The 23,775-nt window shown below is 43.7% G+C and overlaps 1 protein-coding gene across 2 annotated transcripts in view; it reads left to right on the top strand.

Moving 5' to 3' along the window:
- The first annotated feature begins 9,730 nt into the window (after positions 1-9,730).
- The window catches only part of VAMP7 (vesicle associated membrane protein 7), a 43,581-nt gene continuing 29,536 nt past the window's right edge, over positions 9,731-23,775 (top strand). Inside the window, exons 1-3 of one of the 2 annotated variants that reach the window (XM_037511728.2) lie at positions 9,731-9,854; positions 18,464-18,618; positions 21,677-21,734. In XM_037511728.2, the coding sequence (XP_037367625.1) occupies positions 18,473-18,618; positions 21,677-21,734 (204 nt within the window). In that variant the 5' untranslated portion in view covers positions 9,731-9,854; positions 18,464-18,472. The remainder of the gene's footprint in view (positions 9,855-18,463; positions 18,619-21,676; positions 21,735-23,775) is intronic. The other variant, XM_037511729.2, reaches the window with a different exon arrangement.

The following is a 23,775-nucleotide window of genomic DNA, read 5'->3' as shown; positions in this document are numbered from 1 at the left end:
AAACTGCAGAGGCACAATGGTGAAGAGATTAAAATGGTTCCTGTTCATATGGAGTGTATGTTATGTACTATTGAATAAAATTTAATGGGGCAAACAAACAATAAGGCAACAGACAAAAATTATTTTGTCACAAATTTTGTAAAGAAAAAAAAAGGAAAATGCTAATCAAAAAATGGGCAGAAGACATGCAAATGGCCAACAGGCACATGAAAAAAATAAATGCTCATCATCACCTATCATCAGAGAAATGCATATCAAAACCACAATGAGAGACACCATTTCACACCTATGAAAATGGCCCAAATCAAAAGACCAGAAACAAGTGTTCATGAGGGTATAGAGTAAAGGGAACCCTCCTATCGTTTTGGTAGGAATGTAGATGGTCTAGCCCCTATGGAAACAGCATGGGGTTTCCTCAAAATATTAAATATGGATCTCCCATATGACCCAGTAACTCCACTCCTTGGTACCTACCCAAAGAATGCACAAGCATCATCTGAAGGGCTATGTGCACACCCGTGTTTACTGCAGCACTGTTAACAACAGGCAAGCTATGGAAACAAGCTAAGTGCCCAAGGACACAGGAGTGGATCAGAAAAATGTGGTTACTCTCATGGGCCTCCCCGGTGGCGCAGCGGTTGAGCGCTGGGTTGCGAAGCTGCCCGCGGCCTCTGCCGCGCCGGTTCGATCCCTGGCTGCTCCCCGGCCACCGGAGGAGGGTCCCACATGGCGCGCAGACCCCTCCTGCCGCCCGCTGCTCCCCTCAGCAGTGTCCTTCGGTCCTTCTGCCTGCTCTGCTCCCCGCTCTGGCTCTGGTGAATTCTCTCACCCTCCCGCGCTTCTGACTGTACCCAGTGCATGTATAAACAAAACAAACAAACAAACAAACCAGCAAACAAATAAATAAAAGCATGCCTCTATAAAAAAAAAAAAAAATGTGGTTACTCTCTCTCTCTCTCTCTCTCTCTCTCTCTCTCTCTCTCTCTCTCAATGGAACCCTAAGCTATAAACAACATGAAATTCTGCCATTTGCAACAACATGGATGGAACTCGAAGGGATGATACTAAGTGAAAAAGTCAGAAAGGAAAAGACAAATACTGGATGGTTTCACTTATCTGTGGAAAACAGAAAAACTAAACAAAGGCTCAGAAAAAAAAAAATTAATAACAAACCCTTGACATCTGACTGCAAAACGGAGGCACCAGAGGGGGAGGGCGGCCGGGCAGGAGCTATGGAGGGAAGGGGGCCAGTGGAAGGGGCTGCGGGGTTATTGTGGCACTGGTGGTGGGCAGTCTGTGAAAACATATATTTTTAGATGTTTGAACCTACAACCCTCAAAGCAGACACAACTATGCAAACCAAATTTACCTCTATAAACATATTTGGGAAAAAGATAAAACATTACAAGAAAGGAAAACTACAGACCAACATCCCTCATAACATAGATGGAAAAGGTTTAAACAAATTTAAGCAAATGGACTTTAATGATGTATTAAAAAGATATGTCCTGACTAAGTGGAATTTATCTGAAATTGGTAGCTGTACAACTTTGTGAATGTATTAAAGATGATTAAAGTATACATTTAAAATGGGATGAGTGTGTTGTTTTGGAGTCAGTCGGTTTGGGGTGCAGGGTCCTTGGGTTCCCTCTGGGAAAGGTTTCACCAGAGCTCCCCTTTCAGTGACACGCAGTGAGTTTCCCAGGCAAGTTTCTCCACGAGGCAGAGATGATAGTTATATTTAAAGAGCAGGTTTAGGGCCTCCCCGGTGGCGCAGTGGTTGAGCGCTGGGTTTCCAAGCTGCCCGCGGCCTCTGCGGCGCCGGTTCGATCCCCGGCTGCTCCCCTGCCACCGGAGGAGGGTCCCGCATGGCGCGCAGGCCTCTCCTGCCACCCGCTGCTCCCCTCAGCAGTGTCCTTCGGTCCTTCTGCCTGCTCTGCTCCCCGCTCTGGCTCTGGTGAATTCTCTCACCCTCCTGCGCTTCTGACTGTACCCAGTGCTTGTATAAATAAATAAATAAATCTTAAAAAAAAAAAAAAAAGAGCAGGTTTATTAGAAAAGGGATAGGATAGCAAAAGACACTTGCATAGACACAAGTGGGCAGGAAGAGCTGCCCCGAAAGGGACAGGTTTGCTGAGAGAGGCCTGTGTGGTTGCAGGCGGGCGGCCTTGAGGAGAGCTGCCGCCACTGAGGGTCAGTGAGGAGAAGCCCCAGCAGGTACAGGTCACAGGCAGGCAGGAAGTTGCTGCCCTGCAGAGGAGAGAGTTGGTGAAAGGAAGCACCTGCACAGGCACAGGTGGGCAGACAGAGTGCTGCCCCCAGCCTGTGCAGAGACTGCACTGATATAGTCTTTTTCTGTTTGGGCGGGGTCACTCCTTGTGAGCCTTCTGGTTAGTTGCTGATTGTGGGTAACTATGAAGAATCTGAAAGGGACTGGGCATTCCACAATGGGCTCCATCTCCATATCTTTACCCCTGGGCCTGTGCTCTAGACACTCCCCTCAGCAGTCTGATCCCTGCTTGGGTGTTGTGTTTTGTAGTCTGGATGTTGGTGCCTAAGGACCTTGGTTTCCATAGCTGTGTCAATGGCTATGCTAATCTCTTCTACCCCCACCTCCTGTGTGAGCCAGGTTTCTGGTCTTATAGAGCACCTCCTTTTCGGTTTTTTATATTCCTGTCCTCCATCAAGTGGTATGATATTTAAGTTGTATCTCGATAAAGTTGTTAAAAATTAATTGAAAGGATTGGCGCGGTAAAGAAAAGGAGAGCCAGGCTAAGTTTCTCACAGGCAGGAACTTTATTGCGCACCCTGGTGAGGTTCTCCGACCCCCTAGGGGCCCTTGTGGGGGGAAGATGTCCTTTTATAGGGTGAGGAAAGGTTAGGGAAACTGGGTCTGCGGAACCGAAGTTGTTTTTTTGGTGGTTTCTGGTTGATTGCTATCAGGTCCTGTTTGCAATGGGTGGAGGCCTCCGGTTCCAGGAGCTGAGGCAAGGGTGGAATTCCCTCTGCGGTTTCAAGGCCCCTCCTTATGCCCGTGGCCTGGGGCCCTCACCAGGCCCCCTGCACCGACCTTACATTAATCAATGGAATTTGTCATCTTAGCAAACTAAAGAAGAAAAATACATGATCATCTCGATAGATGCAGAAAAAGCATTTATCAGAGGAATCTAAATTCAATTCCTCATAAAACTTCAGTAAACTAGGAATGGAAGTGAATGTCCTCATTTGATGAAGAGCATCTAGGAAAAATCTCCATCATATTTGTTATTGTCCCACTAAGAGTGTGGGTTCTTTATATCAAATTAGAATTGGGCCAGCACGTGGGACATTTAAGCTTATAACTTTGAGCTGAAAGTGTTACTGATTTTCCATCAGAATGTTAAAGGAAGGGGCCTCCCTGGTGGCACAAGGGGTTAAGCACCACACTATGAAGCAAATCCACAGCCTCTGCAGCATGAGTTCGATCCCCAGCCGGCCAGGGAGCTACCCACATGGCGCAGCAGACCTCTCCTGTCTCACCTGCTGCTCCCCTCAGCAGTGGATTTCAGTCAGTCTGCCTGTTCTTCTCCCCACTCTGTGTCTGGTGAATCCTTTCACCACCGACATCTCTGGCCTATACCCAAGCCCTTGTATGCATAAATAAACACATCTTTAAAAAAAAAAAAGAATGTTAAAGGAAGGATATTTCTCTTTCTCTCCTTCCTTTTCATCATTTTCATGCTTAAAACCTGATCACTTGCTATCAGATAGCAGCAGTGTTTACCTCAAAATCATTAGTAGCCTTTATTTTTTGACATGGTTATTTAGATAATTCAGACTTGCCCTTCATGTAATTTGACATCACCTTTGTTGTTAGACACATTGAAACTAAAGAAAATGAGCTGCCTTGTCAGTGCTATACTTCTGTCTCCTGTGCCTCAGGTTTACCCTGGGCCTCATCCTCTTCACAATGGCCCTGCTCTGTGAAGCAGACTTTTCCTGTTACACCCCAGGCAGTGTTAGTCATACATTAAAGAGAAAATATAATGAACTCCCAATTTTTGCAGCACTGGACATTAGTGGATAAGAAAAAAAAAGTCAAAAGTGAAATCAACACAGCTTGGAATTTCTTCATGGATAGCCTATATATTTTCTGAAAATGACAAAAACCCAAAAGTCAAGGGAGGTAAAATTGATAGCAGAATGAGAGGAACAAAATATGCCTGCCTCACAAATAAAACACTTGAAAAACTTTGCCTTACCAGGGCAGATATTTCCACATGTGGACACTTACTGGTTTTTAAAAAAGGCTAATGAAAATTGCTCACCATATGGAGGTTGATGTATAATCTCTAGGGCTGGCAATAATATTTTCACCATTATCACAATATCATGTCACTTCATCTAAAAAGTAAAGCACCTACAATAACTTTGAGAATGAAAGTCCAGATCTGAATAGATGCACACATGGGATACACATCTAGTGCACCTCTTTTTTTAAAGATTTATTTATTTATACAAGAGCTGGGGTACAGGCCAGAGATGCGGGGCGTGAGAGGATTCACCAGAGACGGAGTGGGGAACAGAACAGCAGACTGACTGAAATACACTGCTGAGGGGAGCAGCGGGCGAGACATCGGGCGAGATGAAGAGGTCTGCTGCACCATGTGGGTTGCTCTCTGGCCGGCTGGGGATCGAACTCATGCTGCAGAGGCTGTGGATTGCTTCATAGTGCAATGCTTAACCCCTTGTGCCACCAGGGAGGCCCAAGTGCACCTCTTTTTTAAAAAAGATTTATTTATTTATGCATATAAGAACTGGGGTGTAGGCAGAGGTGTGGGGGGGATGAGAGGACTCACCAATGACAAAGTGGGGAGCAGAACAGGTGGATTGACAGAAATGCACTGCTAAGGGGACTAGCGGGGAGTCAGGAGAGGTCTGCTGCACCATGTGGGTCACCTCCCGGGTGGGGATCGAACTCGTGCTGCAGTGGCTGTAGATAGCTTCATAGTGCTGAGACTTAACTCCTTGCACTACCAAGGAGGCCCCTAGTGCCCCTCTTTGCAGCCAAAGTAGAAGCACACTTGGACAGAAGAACACTGTCCTAGAGAAAAGTAAATAATACATAGAGATGGATTATCAGCTATCTTTTGTTCCAGTGCTTGGAAGAACAAGAACTCAGAACCACTTATATGGAAATGTGAAAACTCCCTTAGAGCTTCCCTGTGTATATAAAGTTAACAAAAATGCCGTGGTGTCTGCCAGGTTGCTTGGGAATGGCTCCTGCAATTACCAGAATGTGAACATTCTATTTCTGATAGCTGCACACAGACACTGGCAGTTAAATTAAAACAAATCTGTGGTCCTTTTTTGCCTGCCAGTACCATGGCTACGTGTAGCCATTAGGCTGAGAAATAATAAAGCATCAAAATAATAAATCACCCAGTTGGGCGCTAGAACATTATGGTACATTACGAGAGCCATTGTTCTACTGCAGATAGAAAGAAATGGCGAATTCTTGCTGTGATGAGAAATGCCATTGCTGTGTGGGATACTCTCCTCAGAAGTAATCCACAACTGCTTTGCAAAAGCTGGAGTTGGAGCCACATAGTGTCAATGAACGCAGCAGGATGCAAGATGACGGCAGTGAGTTGCAAAGAGAAACTGTCCCATGCGCAAATGTCAATGATTTTTTAAGATATTGATAATGTGTTAGCTCCCTCTGCTGACTGTGAATTTCAAAGAGCAGGCATTATTGAGGTCGGTCTGTTTGAGCATAGCAGAAAGGTAGAAAAGTTGCCCAATTCCAAATATCCAGGAGAAAAGATGCATAAACAGCATTGCTGATCAATGATTAATCGCGATAATGCAAATGATTTTGATGTCAAAGCAACTGTCCCTGGATTTGTTTGTGAAACACAAAATAACGCCTTAGGACCCAATTCTTTTAAGCAGAAAGGCTCTCCTGGATATGACTAGAGCTCTGTGTAATAGATGTATCTTACGTTGCCCCAGCTGACATTTCTAGAGAGCTGAGTACATGGGAACATCCAGTACCTGTAATCCAGACTCCATTTCTTCTCAGCTTTGTGATTTTTGTTAAGATGAGATGTGCACAACAAGGGCACTGGATTGGGTCATCTACACCATCAGTTCTCTAATTCCAGGCTTCGAAACCTTTACTCCTTAAGCTTAAGAGATAAGAGGGAACAAAATTTCAAGAAGAGTTGTTGCTAAGATCATAAAGTGGGAAGGAGCGTATCATATTTTGAGGAGCAGAAAGAGGCTGGTGTAAACTCCTCTTCTACCACTCTCTCTCACTTCCACTATCATCCAGTCACTGTTTGTTTTTGTTCCCTCTTATTTTCTTCAGGATGATTCTTTCCTGACAGTCCGGTTTCAATTTAAAAGTTACCTCCTCTGAGAGCCTCCCCTGGTGGTGCAGCGGTTGAGCGCTGGGTTGCGAGGCTGCCCACAGCCTCTGCAGTGCCAGTTCGATCCCCGGCCACCGGCGAGGGTCCCACAAAAAAAAAATAAACAAATAAAAATAAAAAGTTACCTCCTCTGAGAGACCTTCCTTGATTTCCCAATATAAAGGCTTGTACTAAAGATACAAATTTTGGAGCACAGATGAGATTACTTTAGGAGATTATATTGAGAAAGAGGAGGAGCTTTGATAGAGCCCTAAAATCTCTAAATTGAGGCAACATTTAGAGTTCATACAGCTATTAACTTAGAACTATCTGGCTCCAAAACTCACTCGCTAAGATACAGTGCTGTCTCTCAAAAACTAGGTATTGCATAAAGCAAATTAATATTAATATGAAAAATGAACCTTTGCAGAAGGTGTCTAAAGCTGACAAATGCAGCATATAGTTCACTGGAAAGTGAATAGATGATATTTGAGATAGCTCTTGAGGAATGAATAAGATTTAGAGAAGGGAGGCAGCATGTGTAAAGGTACTGAGGCGTCAATAGCATGGTATCTAAGTGTTAACTCCATGCAGGCAAGATCACTGTCTTGTTCACTGTCTTGTTCTCTTGCACCCAGAAAAGGCCTGGTTCACAGCAGAACTTACTCCATATTTGTTGAAGGAATGGATGGATGGATGGATAGATGGCTGGATGAACCAGCAAACACCATAATACAGAAGACTTGAACATGGGGTGTGTTGGTGGGAGAAGCAGAATATGAAGCAGGAGAGGTAGAAAGAGTTCAGTTCATGGAAGGCTTTGAATTCTTTGTTGAGAATCTTAGATTTTCTCCTCTATATAATGGGGAACCAAAGAAGATTTTAAGTAGAATCTTAAAGTAATAGACTTCTATTTTAGATAGAGCCATCTCAGGTGATACAGAATGGGTGTGTGCATTGGGGAGATGGTGAAGGAGATACTATAGGTACAGAGATGTTACATATGATTTTTAAAAGAGATTTATTTATTTTTATACAAGAACCAGGGTACAGGCCAGATGTGCGGGAGGGTGAGAGGATTCACCAGAGACAGAGTGGGGAACAGAACAGGCAGACCGACTGAAATACACTGCTGAGGGGAGCAGCGGGTGAGACAGGAGAGGTCTGCCCCACCATGTGGGTGTCTCCATGGCCAGCAGGGATTGAACCTGCACTGCTGAGGCTGCAGACAGCTTCACAGCGCTGCGCTCAACTGCCTGTGCCACCAGGGAGGCCCTACATATGATTTTTAATGCCCAGATCACTTTGTTGCAGTTCTCTGAATGTACTTCACTTTGTCAATAGCACAATAACTAAGGTTAGAGAGGAACCATGTGTACCGCATGTCATGACCAGTACTATATTTTTGTCATGTTTGGAAAATATTGAGGAGTGAAGTAGGGCTAACTTGCACAAAATATCTCACCGTTTCTCATTTTTCCTTTCACTCTAAATATAACCTAAATAAAAATAAATGCTAGCTATCATTATGTAAGACCTAATGAAGAACAGATGACAAAAACAATGCTTGTTCAATAAATACTTGAGTGTTGACTCTCTGCCTGGTACTATGGCTCCTTAATTATCACAACAATCCTTGACTACAGGCACTATTATTATTCTCACTTTAAATCTGAGATAACTGAAGCTTAACAATTGAGATATATATAGGAGATAGAATTAATGTGACTTTACTGATTGTTGAATGTGAGATTTTGAGGGAGTGAAAGCATTCAAAATGATCCCAGCTTTCTGGCGTGGGCTACTAATTGTATGATCGTGCCATTCTCTGTGATGGGTTTAGAGGAGAAGGAGGACCAGGTTGTGGGAGAGGGCAAAGTAGAAATGTATTAAGTCAAGTGAGAACTAAGTTAAGTTTTAGGTGCCTGAAATAGATGCCTAGCTGTCATTAGATATTTCAGACTGGTTACAAGAGCCTTGTCTAGGCTTCCTAGATATAGTAATTATCAGAGTACAGATGACAACCAAAACAATGGAAATGGTTAAGATCATCCAAAAAAAGTGTGAATTGAAGGGTGAGAAGAGAAGAGCATGTAGGGCTGAGTTCTATAGAGCAAGAACATTTTAAAGGAAAAATGAGGAGCTATCAGAGGTAGGGATGAATCAGGAAAGTGTAGCATCTTAGAGCTAAGAGAACAGAGGGTGCCATGACATGAATATTTTTGTCCACCCCCAAAATCACATCTTGGAGCTCTGATTTCCAACCTGATGGTTTTTGGATGTGGGGCCTTTGGGAATTAATTAGGTCATGAGGATAGAGTCCTCTAGCATGGGACTAGTGTCCTACAGGAGACGTGAGAGAAAGTCTCTCCTCTATATGAGGGTAGAGAAGTCAGTGACCTGTGAGCTAGGAAGCAGCTCCTCAGCGAATCCTGCTATGAAATTTCCAGAACTGTGAGATATAAATCTCTGTTGTTTAAGACATCCAGTTTATGGTGGTTTGTTAAAGCAGACCAAAGTGACTAAGACAGGGGGTTGGAAGGAGGGAATAATGAATATAAAATCACATAGCTGAAGAATGGCTGAACAGGATCTATTTGTTTTTGCAACACTGCTGAGAATTTCAACTGGAAAGGAGAGATAGGAGAAAGAACACAGTTCAAGTGTGTGGGTGGTGAGGGGGTTGCAGGTGGGTGTGGGTTTGAGAAAGGTGACTTTGGAATGCTCTGAGAGGCATCTTGATAATCTTTAAATGTCGACAACAGAGAGATTAAGCAAGGAGCAGCTGATGAGTCAAGAGGCAGGTTTTAGTAGCACAGCTAGAGTAGGAAAGGAGGGATAGGGACATGGAGCTGTTGAGGGAGCTTCGCTCAAATGAGAGTAGCTGTTTATTTTTATTATGATGTTTTTGTTATTATTGTGTTTATTATTGTTGTTGTTGTTGCAAAGGAGAGAGAGAAAGGATTGCTGAGGAGAAGAACAAGGTTAGAAAACTTTGTGGCGAAACTGGGAATTCTGTAAGACAAATTCTATTTCGTCTGCGAACTAACAGGCGCTGTGACGTGCTGAGCCTGAGCGGGCAGATGGCAGGCAAGCTCGGCTCTTCGTTTATGCCGCCGACTCAATGCTGGGGCCTACGTCGCAGGCCCCGGTACTACCAGACTCTCATACCCTGCCCAGCTCGACATCGCTGACAGCCACTGCGGCCGACGGCTCAGCTGTAGACCCGCGCGAACTACCACTCCCAGAACGCACTGCGGCTCCTGGGCAAGCGGGCGCTGGAAACGCCGCCGACCATTGGCGGGTCGCTCACTTTCCCGGGAGGCCGCGCGCGGCCAGGGCGCTTGACGCGGAAGGCGGCGGCGTCCGGTGCCAGCCTCCCCGGGGAGCGGGCTGTCTGCGACCGGGCTCCCCGCGCCCCTGCCTCCCAAGCCCGCGTGCTCTCAGAGGACGCCCGGACAGGTAAACGGACCGGGGTGCGCTGGCCGGACAGCGGGGCGTCGTGGCGCTGGCCGGGCAGAGGCGTACAGGGGAGGCGCTGGGCGAGCGGCGAAGCGGGCCAAGGGGAAGCGGGCTTCTCCAGTGCCAGCGAAGCCCCTGGTCGGGCAGGGCCGGCTCTGACGACACGCGAGTGATGCCGACGAGCGGGCCCCGGGTTCCGGTGTCAGGAAGCGTTCCCTGCTGCCCCGCGGGGACAGAGGGTTGCGCGCGCCCTCGGCCGGGCCTTTCCGGGGCATTTCGGTCCCGAAGACGCCCGCAGTCATCTCGGGACGCCTCCGTGCGAGCGCCGATGGCGTTGCCTCGGCCTCGCCCCCTGTCCCGAGCTCCCCAAGGGTGGAGCTGCTGCCGCCCTTCCTCCCCCGCCCGGTGTGTGCGTCCGTCTCCTTCCTTGGTCCGGCTGGACTGTCTCCGCCCGCACTTAACCCACGGCCGTGCGTGGTTGTCCCGCCGGCCACTGCTTAGACCGCAGACAAGCCTCTTGTGCAAACCCATTGCATCTCTCCCCATAACCCTCAAACCCAGTACCTTTTCAAGGTCTTTTACTCTTATCTGTTAATTGCTCCCAACTACGTGGCCCTCCTTTGCCTCACCTCTCTTCGCACAGGACTCTGTTACATTTGTGAGGTTCTTTCCCTTTGAATAGCTGTTACGTCTAAGGAATATTTATTGAACAACTAATATGTGCCAGATACATCTCAGGGTAAGGGATCTGGTTGTACACATGACAGAGGAGGTCGCTGCCCTAGGGGCTTACATGTTCGCGCCTGTGGGCAGAGGGCAGTAGGCAAGATACTAGTGTATGTTGGTGGTGGTGGCCAGTGCAAAACAGAACAGGTGGAGGACTCAGTGGAGTGGGCTTCAACCCTCGGAAAGTAGAATGGGGTTGAAGCCCTCTCCACTGAGTCCACCACCTGTTCTGTTTTGCACTGGCCACCACCACCAACATATCACTAGCATCACCCAAAAAAGATGATCTGTAATTCCAGCAAAAACAGTTTTTGTCTGTGACCAGACTCCAGGCTTTTCCTAATGCCTCTTCTTTTTCTCTGCCATATCAGTGTTCTTCGTTCTGTCTCCTCCAAGGTTATTACATCAGAATTGGCAGTTTTTTTGTGGTTGACTTACTTCCTTCCAAGACCCAGACAGAAAAGTCCTGGATTGGATTACTCTCAGCTCGACTTCTTTATCATACTTAGGGAGCTAGTTCACTAATCAAAATATTCTTTTCCCAGGTCTTTTTTTTTTAAAGATTATTTATTTATGCATACAAGAGCTGGGGTACAGGCCAGAGATGTGGGGAGTGAGAGGATTCACTAGAGACAGCATGGAGAACAGAACAGGCAGACTGAATGAAATACACTGCTGAGGGGAACAGCGGGCAAGGCAGGGGAGGTCTGTTGCGCCATGTGGGTTGCTCCCTGGCTGTCTGGGGATGGAACTCGTGCTGCAGTGGCTGTGGATTGCTTCATAGTGCGTTGCTTAACCCCTCGCGCCACCTCTTTTGCCTGGTCCTAAAGAATATAAAGTTTGAACTATTGTTTGTAGTATATTTAAAACACACCCAGTGTTCATTTGTTCACCAAATACTTGAGTGAATATTATATGCCAGGCACTGTGCTCCACACCATGAGGGCAAACGAGACATTTCTACCTCTCTTCCAAGAATAATCCTAACTGTATATTGAGGAAATTCCTAATACATAGGCTGATGCCGACATTTTTTTTTTCTTCCAACATGAGATAATCCCCAGAACTTCAGGAATTGCGTAAATGTGTACATTCTTAGGTTATTCATTTGTTATGCTTTAATGCATTTGTTTGTTTACATCTGTCTTCCCTAATGCACCATGGCTCCCTGGAGTATAGCACTCCTTTCTTACAGGTCTCAGTGCCTCCAGAGTCTACTACATTGGCTGCGGTAAAGGAAACCCCAGAACATGTTCGACTGAAATGTAACAATAATTAAATCCAATACAGATGACTTAGTTTATACAGGGCCTTCTTTATATAAGGCCATTAGACTTATATCCCAAACCTTCTTATTCACCACATCTGAAGATTCCATCTCATCCTTCTTGCTTGTTCTCACTTCTATGCCTTCTCTTGTTCCACAGCTTCCTCCTAAAATGAGTTCACATCACTTTACTGAGCACCTTGCATACCTCCATTTTGTTTAATGGGCCAATTTAATAGTTTGTCCCATGATTTGAGGGTGGAAAATTTTAATTTCCATTGTGTCCTTCCTATGAAACATTCTGCAAATGAACTATTTGCAAGGATTGACATAATATGTCCCTTTGTAATAACATAAACAATGATACCAAATTCTTTCAATTTTTGCAATGACTGTTAACCATGTCCTGTGTGATGGGCTAATTCTTACAGTTGTTTTTTTTTTGTTTTTTTTTTAATAGAGGCATGCTTTATTTATTTATTTATTTGTTTGTTTGTTTTGTTTATACATGCACTGGGTACAGTCAGAAGCGTGGGAGGGTGAGAGAATTCACCAGAGCCAGAGCGGGGAGCAGAGCAGGCAGAAGGACCGAAGGACACTGCTGAGGGGAGCAGTGGGTGGCAGGAGAGGTCTGCGCGCCATGTGGGACCCTCCTCCGGTGGCCGGGGAGCAGCCGGGGATCGAACCGGCGCCGCAGAGGCTGCGGGCAGCTTCGCAACCCAGCGCTCAACCGCTGTGCCACCGGGGAGGCCCTCTTACAGTTGTTTTTGTTCGAACAGTTGCACAACCTTTATTCATACAGCATATCATGGTATCATTTGGTTGCCACTCAGTACCAGCACATTTTTTTTTAAGATTTTATTTATTTATTTATGCAAGCACTGGGTACAGTCAGAAGCACGGGAGGGTGAGAGTATTCACCAGAGACAAAGCGGGGAACAGAACAGGCAGACTGACGAAGTACACTGCTGAGGGGAGCAGCGGGTGGCAGGAGAGGTCTGCACACCATGTGGGACCCTCGCCCAGTGGCCGGGGATTGAACCGGCGCTGCAGAGGCTATGGGCAGCTTTGCAACCCAGCACTCAACCGCTGCACCACCAGGGAGGCCCCCAGCACATTTTTGAGTATGATTTTCTCCTTAGCCAGAGATAATTTATGTGTCATTATTCTGCCACACTGTCGTTTTCGGAATTTTAGATAAAAATCTGCATTCTGAAAAGATTTTTCTATGTAGATATATTTCAATTGTCTTGCAAAAGATAAATGTATAACTGATTGAAAACACAAAAGGAATGCAGAAATGTTCAGTCACGGTTGTCATTATAGTCTTAGGATGTGCCAACCTGAGAGCATCCAGACATGCTTCCAAGACATAAAAAATTAAGCACTCTCATAATGCGAATGCAGCAGTGAGTTGTGTGCCTTCACTTACTTCTGAGTGTATTTATATTTAATGTTATCAAAATACAGAGTTAAAAAAATTCCTCAGAACACATTCAGCTTCTCTTAGATGTCTCAGCTGAGGAGTGTTCATATTGTTGCTATTCTATGTGTTTTTAATATATGCAGTCAGTCCCTTACTTACAAATTGATATATTCCAGAAGTTCCATTGTAAGATTACTGTTTGAAACTGTGGATGCATTTTCTCTGTAAACAAGGCTATCAATGACTTTTCAGTCATGCCAATCAGAAACAGCTAACTTTACCTTTAATTTTATGGACCTTCAACACTACTTATGACAATTCCTCTATAGAAAACTACATCCAGAATTCTCACTGGATTTCCCCATAACGTAGTTTTCCTGGGAATCCCAGAAACTGGAACAAAAATATCCTTTCTTTGGAACCTTCTGGGCAGTAGAAGCAGGCCTTACCAACGCCGTGCTGTTGGAGGTTGTCTTTCTGGCCCATAGCTCTAAGGATTGGACTCTAATAGGAGTAAGGACTGAGGTGGGATAGAGTTTTAGAGATGAGAGGGAGACAAGTTGGGGTGATGTGAAGATGTATAAAGGGGCGAGTAGGAGTGATTTGGGAGGAATGGTGAGTTTCTAAGGGAGAAAATGTGTCCTCAAAAAAGATAGGTTAAATCCTGACCTGGTATCTCTGAATGTAACCTTATTTGGAAACAGGGTCTTTGCAGATGTAGTTAAGATGTAAGTTAAAAATGAGGTCTTTCTAGACTCATTGTCCGTATTATAAGAAAAAAGGCACAGAATGCCCGTGAGGACTGGGGTGCACATGGCGCACGTCATGTGACTATGGAGGCAGCGCTTGAAGTGTAGCTGCAAGGCAAGGAGTGCCACGGATGGCCTGCACACCATCAGGAGCAAGGAATACACAAGGAAGCAATCTCCCTGCAGACTTTAGAGAGAGCATGGCCCTGCCAGCATCTTGATTTCAGGGTTCAGGCCTCTAGAATCATAAAACAGTAAATACCTGCTTTGAAGCAGCATTTGACACTTTGTCGCCGTAGCCACAGGAACGGTATTCTGAGCAGGCGTGAAGTGGTATTGGGATGATGATTGTGAGACCACTTTAGTACGTTAGTAGGGAGGAAGAGAACAGTGTTGAGACGGGGTGGGGGGGGGTTTCTTTGTATTCTATTTATCTTTCATTCCCTTCTTTGGTCCTATCTTTTTCATTCATTTTCTTCTGGAATATTATATACTGTGTAGCGCTTTGTGGTTTATTAGGCATTCACATACTGCTTTTAATTAGCAGAGCCAGTTTCGTGGTACAGTTGTTTCTGTTACCCCATACTCATTATGATGTTATAGGTTCTGTTGCCAGAGAGTTATCGGTGAGACTTGATTATAGGTAGGCCCTTTAGCAGTATAGGACAAAATCAGAAATTCCTACTATGACATCTGCGAGCAAAGTAAGGTTTATGTTGCTGTGTACCTGATGCTTAACAGTCAGGCATTTTTAAATCGGGGACTGCGTTCATTGAACACAGCACTACTTCCCTGTAACTGAGACCCATTGTTCCGGGTTATATAGTCTGAATAGTACTCTCTCTGTTCCAGGTGACTGCACTTTATGTAAACTTAAACTGCTGTCATGCTCCCTCTGAGTCTTCTCCTTTTCATGTTAAGTATTTTTAGTTCCTCCAACCCTTCTTCATGTGACTCAATCTCCAGTTCTCTCACCTATAGTGTTGCCCTGTTGTCCAATCTTAAAATCGCTACCCAAACTTGAACTCAGTATTGCACATAGGTTATAATCAGCACAGCAGATAACAACGCTGCCTAAAAGATAACCTGGTTTCTTAATGTAACTTAAGATTATGTAAGCACTTTAAGCATTTACCTCAAGTCAGTTCAGGATGAACTTATAGTCCACTAAGACACTAAGTAGATCTTTTTGTATTGTTGACAAACTCACTTTTTTCTTGAAGTTGCTAAGGCATGGAGGCAGCTCTTTATCCTTCTCTTTTTCTCAGGGACCATATGATTTCTTGTTTCTGTATCTCTTTAGGTTTTTGTTCCACTCCACTGCATGTCTCTTTGACCCTAACCAGTGACCTCCTTCCTTATAAAATTTCAGTGACTGCTTTACAGTCTTCATAGTCTGTGAACACAACTTGGAGCTGACACTTGTTTCTTCTTGAAGATTTCTTTCCCTTTGGCCTCTAGGGCACCATTCTCTTCTGGCTTTCCTCTTACTTTCCCAGTTGGTTCTCCTCAGGCTTCTTTGTGAATCCCTGTTCATCTGCCTTTCACTATTGGTTGTGCCTTGGGTTTTATCAGAAGTTTTTCCTCAACATAGGCTGTGCATTGGAGTTTTTATTCTGCAGGCAGTGTGTCTTCAGCAAATAAATCATGTTTAAAATGGCAGGTCTAGGGCCTCCCTGGTGGCACAAGGGTTTAAGACGCAACCTATGAAGCTATCCGCAGCAACTGCAGCATGAGCTTGATCCCTGGCCAGGATGCTACCCACATGGTGCAGCAGACCTCTCCTGACTCACCTGATGCTCTGCTCAGCAGTGGATTTTAGTCAGTCTGCCTGTTCTGTTCCCCACTCTGTCTCTGGTGAATCCTCTCACCCCCCACACCTCTGGCCTGTACCCTGTTCTTGTATGCATAAATAAATAAATCTTAAAAAATGGCAGGTTTACAGAGGAGGGGAAGGGGAAAAAAGATGATAGGGCATCAGCATAGGTGTTTTGCATGGGTGTTCTGGTAGCGAGTGAGGTAAGCATGTGCCTATATGCAGGTGTGAAGCTGTAAACCTCAAATTATATAGTTATGTAAATGACTGACAATAAAATTTGAGAAAATAAGTAAAATGTAAAAAAAAAGAAAGAAACATTGTTCTTGGAGGAAAAAAAATAGCAGGTCTAAGGCAGGAAGGAGCAGCCAGACATGTAGAATATTTCAAGAATGAGGGTTCATCAGTGGTGTTGACTGTTTCTGAGAGGTTAAATGAGGTGAGAATAGAGAAGTGACTAAAGAATTTTGCAATGTGGATTGTCTTAGCGAACATACTTTTGTGGAGTGTTGAGGACAAAAGCTCTTCAGGGTCCCCTCGTTGATAATGAGTTAAATAAAATCTTTAGCACATGCTCATTTTTTAAAAAAGACATTTATTCATCTCTTTTTATAAGTTCATGCCATTAGATAAGAAGACTGGGCTGTTCTGTGAGAAAAATAGTATATATTAATAAACATGAGAAAAATAATCTTAAGCTCATGCTATATTGTTTTAGAAATATTTTGTTTTTGAAGGCTCTTACCATAACTTATAAAACCATTCCTCTCTTGTGGAAGATTTGGATTATTTTCACTGCGTTTCTAATATAGATATTGCATTTTATATTAGAGACAGTATAGGGGTAAACTTTTGGGTTTTAGAATCATACCTGGATTTTCTCTTACTGCTTCCTAGCTCTGTAATTTTGGGCCAATTATTTAAGCCATCTGTACTTCAGTTTCCTCATCTATAATGTAAGCATCATAATGGAGTATAATTTCATCAATGCAAGGATTAAATGGAGTTAATCATTGTAAATTACTGTTGTTAATAGGGATCTTTGTGAATCTAGTCTAACTTAGCTGAACTATTTCCCTAGGATAAATTTTCAGGAAGGGATTATTATGCTCAACTGTAACAACATCTTTGTTGTTAGCTATCTTGTCCTTATTGCTTTTCAAAGGATAATAGCAATTTATGCTGTATAATTTTTATTTATTATTTTTTTAAAAAAAGATTCATTATAGGGCCTCCCCGGTGGGGCAGTAGGTTGAGCGCCGCGCTGTAAAGCTGTCCGCAGCCTCTGCAGCATGGGTTCGGTTCCCGGCCAGCCAGGGAGAAACCCACTTGGCGTGGCAGACCTCTTTTGCCTCGCCCGCAGCTCCCCTCAGCAGTGCACTTCAGTCAGTCTGCCTGTTCTGTTCCCCACTGTCTCTGGGGAATTCTCTCACCCTCCCGTGCCTCTGACCTGTACCCCAGTTCTTGTATAAATAAATAAATCTTAAAAAAAGATTCATTTTTATTTATGCGTACAAGAACTGGGATACAGACCAGAGGTGTGGGGGGTGAGAGGATTCACCAGAGACAGAGCAGGGAGCAGAACAGGTGGACCATGAAATACACTGCTGAGGGGAGCAGCATTGTGTCAGGAGACGTCTGCCATGCCAAGTGGGTCACCTCCCTGGCCGGGGATCAAACTCATGCCTCAGTGGCTGCAGATAGCTTCATTGTGCTATGTATTAACCCCTTGCGCCACCAGGGAGGGCCTATGCTGTATAATTTTTAAAAGCAACTATCGATGTACTGCAACCTTAGAATGTGCAGCATGTGTTCATTACATTGTATATGCACACATACATGTGTACTTATTTGGTATGTCTACATATATGCATGTCAGCATGGTTTAGGTTGTAAGTGTGTATGAGACTGACTTAGTAAGTCTTGTCACTTTCAATGTTATAGTGCCTTGGTCAATAATGTTTCCAGGGCCTCCCTGGTGGCACAGGGGTTAAAGACAACGCTATCAAGCTACCAGCCACTGCAACATGAGTTCGATCCCCAGCTGGCCAGGGAGCAACCCACATGGAGAAACAGACCTCTCCTGCTTCACCTGCTGCTCCCTTCAGCAGTGTATTTCAGTCAGTCAGTCCGCCCGTTCTGCTTCCCACTCTGTCTCTGGTGAATCCTCTCACCCCCCGCATCTCTGGCTTATACCCCCATTCTTGTATGCATAAATAAATCTTCAAAAAACAATGTTTTCAGGTCGGGCCTCCCTGGTGGCATAGGGGTTAAAGTCTCAGTGCTGTCAAGCTATCACCAGCCACTGTGGCATGAGTTTGATCCCCGACCAGGGAGCTGACCCACATGGCGCAGCAGACCTCTCCTGTCTCCCCGCTGCTCCCCTTAGCAGTGTGTTTCAGTAGATCCACCTGTTCTGATCCCCACTCTCTCTTTGGTGAATCCTCTCACCCCCCCACATCTGGCCTATACACCAGTTTTGTATGCATAAATAAATAATAAATCTTAAAAAAATGTTTCCAGGTAAGGGTTGGTAAATGACAGCAAGTTACTTTTGAAAGATCATGTCATAGAAATATTATAACTCATATTATAACTCATGTGTGCCTTTTTTCCTTTTGATAGATTGAAGCCATGGCCATTCTTTTTGCTGTTGTTGCCAGGGGAACCACTATCCTTGCCAAACATGCTTGGTGTGGAGGAAATTTCCTGGAAGTGACAGAGCAGATTCTGGCTAAGATACCGTCTGAAAATAACAAACTAACTTACTCACATGGCAAGTGAGTTCTCTGCATGTGGTAGGGAGAAAGAAGTGAATTATTATTCCTATTATTCTTATTATTATTCCTATTCCTATTATTTTAATAGGAATAGTAGAAAAGGAGAACAGTAACCTTTACCATCTTAGAGAATGTCCAGTTCTGTTGGTTATAAATTTAACTTGTAATTATTTTATTCTACCATCTAAGTGATAAAAATATTTTAAAGATATGGAAGTGTCAAGTGCAAAAATGATTTTTCTATAGAGCTTTAGGATATGTGAAATGACACAGATAAAATAATATTCTTTTGATCATTCTTTTAGTCAGTATTTACTGAGCATTTGACTATTGCCACAAACTTTGCTCGATGCTGGGGATACAAGAAATGCAGTCTTTGTGGTCAGAGAGGTTTTAGTTTAATGAAGGAGACAGTCAAATTCATAGATAATCATACTAGAAGGTTGAAGGTAGGGGCATGACATTCTAGCTGGTAGGGAAGTAAGGAGGTAGTTCTCTGTGACTGGTGTCCTGAATGGTGAAAATAAAGCTAGAGATGTAGGCAGAAGAGAAGTCCTGTAGGGTCTGGGGCCGTGTCAAGGGATGGCCTTTATCCTGTGGACAGTGGGAAGGGATTGAAGGTTTTCAGTGGTAGTGTGATATGGTCGGGTTTTGCTTTAGAGAGATCACTCTGGTGGCTAGTTGGGAATGGATTGAAGAGGACATAGATGGGCGGTCTTAGGAATCAGATAAAACATACCTCAGTCATCTTCATCAACACTTAAAAAACTTTCATTACTTCTTAGCCCATCATTATTTCCTGAGTTATCTCAAAAGAAGGTCCTTATTGCTTTCCCTGGCTAACTCCTTATATAATTTAGGATCTAGTCTAAGCTACGCTAAGAGAGATCCCGAAATATACTGCTAACGTAAATGAGATAGCCCAAAGACGAGTGATTCAAGGCTCTGCCATTTTCAATTAATACCTCCCAACTCTGGCCATGGCAAGCTCTTCCAGTTCATGTCACCTCATTGTGCTTTCTGATATTCTTAAAGGCAAAGCTCAGAAGTGGCCTGACATTTTATTGTTGATAAACTTCTGCCAACATTTTATTCTTCACTGCATAGTTATATAGCTAACCTAGCTGGAAGGGAGGCTAGGACAGGCCATTTCTGGCTGTACAGTCACATACTCAGCTAAAACTCTATTCTGGAAGAAGTGATAGGATGTCAGGAGACAGCTTGCAATCTTGCAGTCTATTCTTCTGGGTTACCTGAATATCTGGGTGTACTTTTCCTCCCAAACGTAGAACATACCTCTTCTTTGCATCGGATGGCCCCAAGGACTCATCTGGTCACTGTGTCCAGCTCTGACTCCAGAGTGTCTGGGGGATGCACAGTCCTCTTCATCATACCTGGGGTCGGGCAGGGTTGGGGGCACTCCTTGATGGCAATGCATGTTGTTATGTTACTCTTTGTAGTCTTTGCACTAAGTTACACCCAGATGTGGTTAAGGAGAAAAATTTTGTGGGAAAAATGATGATTACCATTTTGGACATGTTTTAAGTGTCTGCAGTATGTCCATTTGGAAAAGACCAAGTAGACAGTAGCACATGTAGGCCTGGCACTCAGGAGATAGGTCAAACCTAGATTTAGGAATCATCAGTGTAATTGGGATAGCTGAAAAGAATCATCAACAAAACATGAGTGTAGATGCCGCCCTCCAGGGAGTGTGTATGAGAAGCAGGGGCCAAGTTTGCAGAGACTACCACATGAACCAGGCAAGCATAATGTCCAAACAATCTACTACAAAACACTTTCCAGAAGCAGAAAGGGTTCAACACTATCAAATGTTTCAGAGGGACATGGCAATGTGGAAGTTAGGGTGGAATTAGGAACAGTTCTGTAATAGTGGAGGAAGTCATTTTACCTGAGTTCCTGTTCTTTTCAATTGATATCAAGCCTCTATGTGAACATTAATAATTTCATGGGTACTCCAGTCTGCCCACTTACCCAGGGTAGGAATGTGGGATGCAAACTTAAGTCATCCCTCTGCCTCATCCCTAGTAGCCAGTCATCAAGTTCTGTTTGCCTGTCTCTTCTTTGTCCCTCCTCCTTTGACACAGGTAGTGTTTTTGCCTTGCTATGTCGTACTACCTGCTCGTCTGGTTCTCCTTTCAGTCAGTTCTCCATACCCCAGCCAAACCATCTTTTTAAAAATGCAAATCAAAATCAGTCTCCCCAGGCTTAAACCCTTTAAATGCTTGTCCATTGTTCTTAGGATAATGCCCAGTTGGTTTATAAAGTTTCACATAGCCTGGTATTTGTTGACTTCTCCAGCCTCCTCTGTACTGGCAGTTTATTTTTTCCTTACATTCTACACTCTGGTTGTGTGAACTAAATTCACTGTTCTACACCCATCCTGTGCTTCTTGTTCTCTCACTTTGTGCTCGTTCTTCACCTTGACATCTCGCACGTCTTCCTTAGATCTCAGCGCACATATCACTTGCTCTAGGAAGTCTTTCTGGTTATCCTTTGGCCAACTCTGTGAGGTGCCTCCTCTGTCTCTAGACTACCAGATACTGCCTTCCACTCCTCCTTACCCTCCCTGCTGTGCTGCACAGTGGTCTCTGTGAAGGCAGGGACTGATGGTTTTGCTTACTTGTGTCCTCAGCACCCAGCCCAGTAACTGGCTCAGAGTAGATACCAAACAAATGTTAGTGTTGAGTATTAGGTGGAGTTCTTAAGGGAAAAAAGACTGTATGGGCCATGGAGGGTTAGTCTTAATTATTTGTCCCTTCTAAGATACCATCTTTTGTTCATGCTGTAAGAGTACAATTATGCTTTTATAGCTATCATTTTAATGGGTGATAGGCATATCATTGCACTATGTACTCAGAATAAAGATCTTTTAATTTCGCATGTATTCCTATCAGTTTGACTTGAGAGAAATAGGTATAGGGGAAATAGGTATCGGTAAACAATATGGTGACAATGTCAGTACTGAATTTGCTTATCTATACAAGTGAAAGAGATGTTGCTCATAACCACAATAAGTTTTATATCTTCTGTTCTACAGCTATTTGTTTCATTACATCTGCCAAGACAGGATTGTTTATCTTTGTATCACTGATGATGTAAGTAGCTGAAGACATTGTTATTTAACTCTCCTTACTGTTACTAGAGTCAGTTCTTAATCATCTGTCTCTATGGTAGGTGATGTGACTATAACTGTCCACACTGGAAAGTTTTTTCTCTGCTTTGCGTTTATCATATTGAACAGCAAATGACAAGAAAAGTCAATCCCCGGGTATATGCAAACCATCTCAGTTTTGGTATGGTTTCAGTAGCCTCTTGCAACTTCTACATTTATTCTATAATGTAGTGAGAATTGATATTTGTAATTATGACCCTTTGGTATCAAATCCCTTCAAAAGTTATTTATCTGAAATAACAAATTAGATAGATTCTTATATTCCTCTAGTCAGTAAGGGGTGGGTTTTTTAATGAGTACGGAATTCGGGAGAACAAAGTCACAATACATTGTGACCCACTTTGTAAATCTTTAGTTCACATTACTAATCTGTTTCTTGAGTGTTTATAGATTCCAGACCTAATGTGCTCAATCACTGTCCTGTCATCGAGGTCCTTTCCCTCTGCTACCCTTAGTGTTGGCCTCTTCCTGGAAACACCCACCTCATGGCTACTTGGAGCTAGTGCTTGTGTACTCATGTCCAAGAAGAGGGACTGTGCCGTGTTCACCTGTTGTGTGGGATTGAGGAAGTGGTTCCTGGAAATATGTTCTTTCCTCTGCTTTCATGTCCTCTTGGCTAGTACAGTAGGTTGCTTATTTCTAGATTGATCGCTGGCAAGAGGCATGGAATTGGCATGATTGCTATAAGTCAGGGTTCTTAACCTTTGATATTCATGGACCCCCTCCCAGAATGTTTTTACATGTATGAGATAAAGTTAAAGATTTTAAATGAATCAATTATATTGAAATACAGTATTCAAAATATTTAAAAATTGACATAATGTATGCTATTTTATTAGTTCATTAAATAAGATCTTGTCATATGGTGAGGAGTATTGAGTATAAATGATTTTGAAAATGGTGATGAGGGTAAATGTTATTTTGAGAGGTCAATTACTGATGGCATATTAAAAAAAATGGTTTCTATTGCTGACAAAGTCATAGATACGATTTACTACTATTCTGCTTTGTTACTTAAATTCACCATTGAAATTAAAGATTGGTGAAAAGGACACAACTTTTTTTCTATCCAATTACTTGGCCCCTTGGCTCCAATGTAAGACCCCTTGGCTTAGACTAGTCACATGGGAAATGGAGATGAGGCCAAACCCAGTGATCATCACAAGGATTTTTATCCCAGGGTTCACATTACTTTCTATAATTAGCACCAAAAAAATCCAGCTACATCTGAAATGACTGACGTGAAAGGCTTGGAGTAGGTAAGAAATACCACTAAATTTTGAGTGGTCAGAATTGAGTTTTATATACTTGAGCTTTAATTGTGTGTGTGTGTGTGTGTGTGTGTGTGTGTGTGTGTGTGTGAATGAATAGTGTGTGTCTGTGTATTTAGTATATACAGACATGCACATGGCTTTTTCACAGTGTGGGACTAAACAAGTATATCACTTGATCTTTTCAAATGTGCTACCACTGTGAAAAAAGTCACAGTTCATGTCAATAGTGTTAATCTTTGTGGTGAAAGACTGCTATTATTATGGATGATTAAGCACCTTCTTATGCTGGACCTTCTACTGTATCCTTTGAAAAATATGGAGGGAATAAAATTCAGTTTCTGCTAGGAAGCTAACCTAGATACCATTATCTTCTGCTGGTGCTAACCCTGCTTCAGTTGGGCTCCCAGTACTTTCATTTACTAGTTGTTTGACTTTGGGCAAGTTAGTTACCTATTTAGTCTTTGTTTCCTTTTCTGTAAAAGGTCAGTTCTAGTTCCTCCTGATGGAAAGTTCAGTAAATAGCAGCTGTCCTGAGCTCCCTGGTGGCAGAAGGGGTTAAGACGCAACCTATGAAGCAATCGGCAGCCTCTGCAGCACAAGTTTGATTCCCCGGCCAGCCAGGGAACAACCCACATGATGCAGCAGACCTCTCCTATCTCGCCCACTGCTCCCCTCAGCAGTGTACTTCAG

Source organism: Talpa occidentalis, unplaced genomic scaffold (genome assembly GCF_014898055.3).
Source record: "Talpa occidentalis isolate TD23 unplaced genomic scaffold, MPIMG_talOcc4v2.1 talOcc4.15, whole genome shotgun sequence".
Classification (NCBI taxonomy): Eukaryota; Metazoa; Chordata; class Mammalia; order Eulipotyphla; family Talpidae; genus Talpa; species Talpa occidentalis.
The sequence above is the reverse complement of the archived record's forward strand: the minus strand, read 5'-3'. Positions and strand labels throughout refer to the sequence as shown.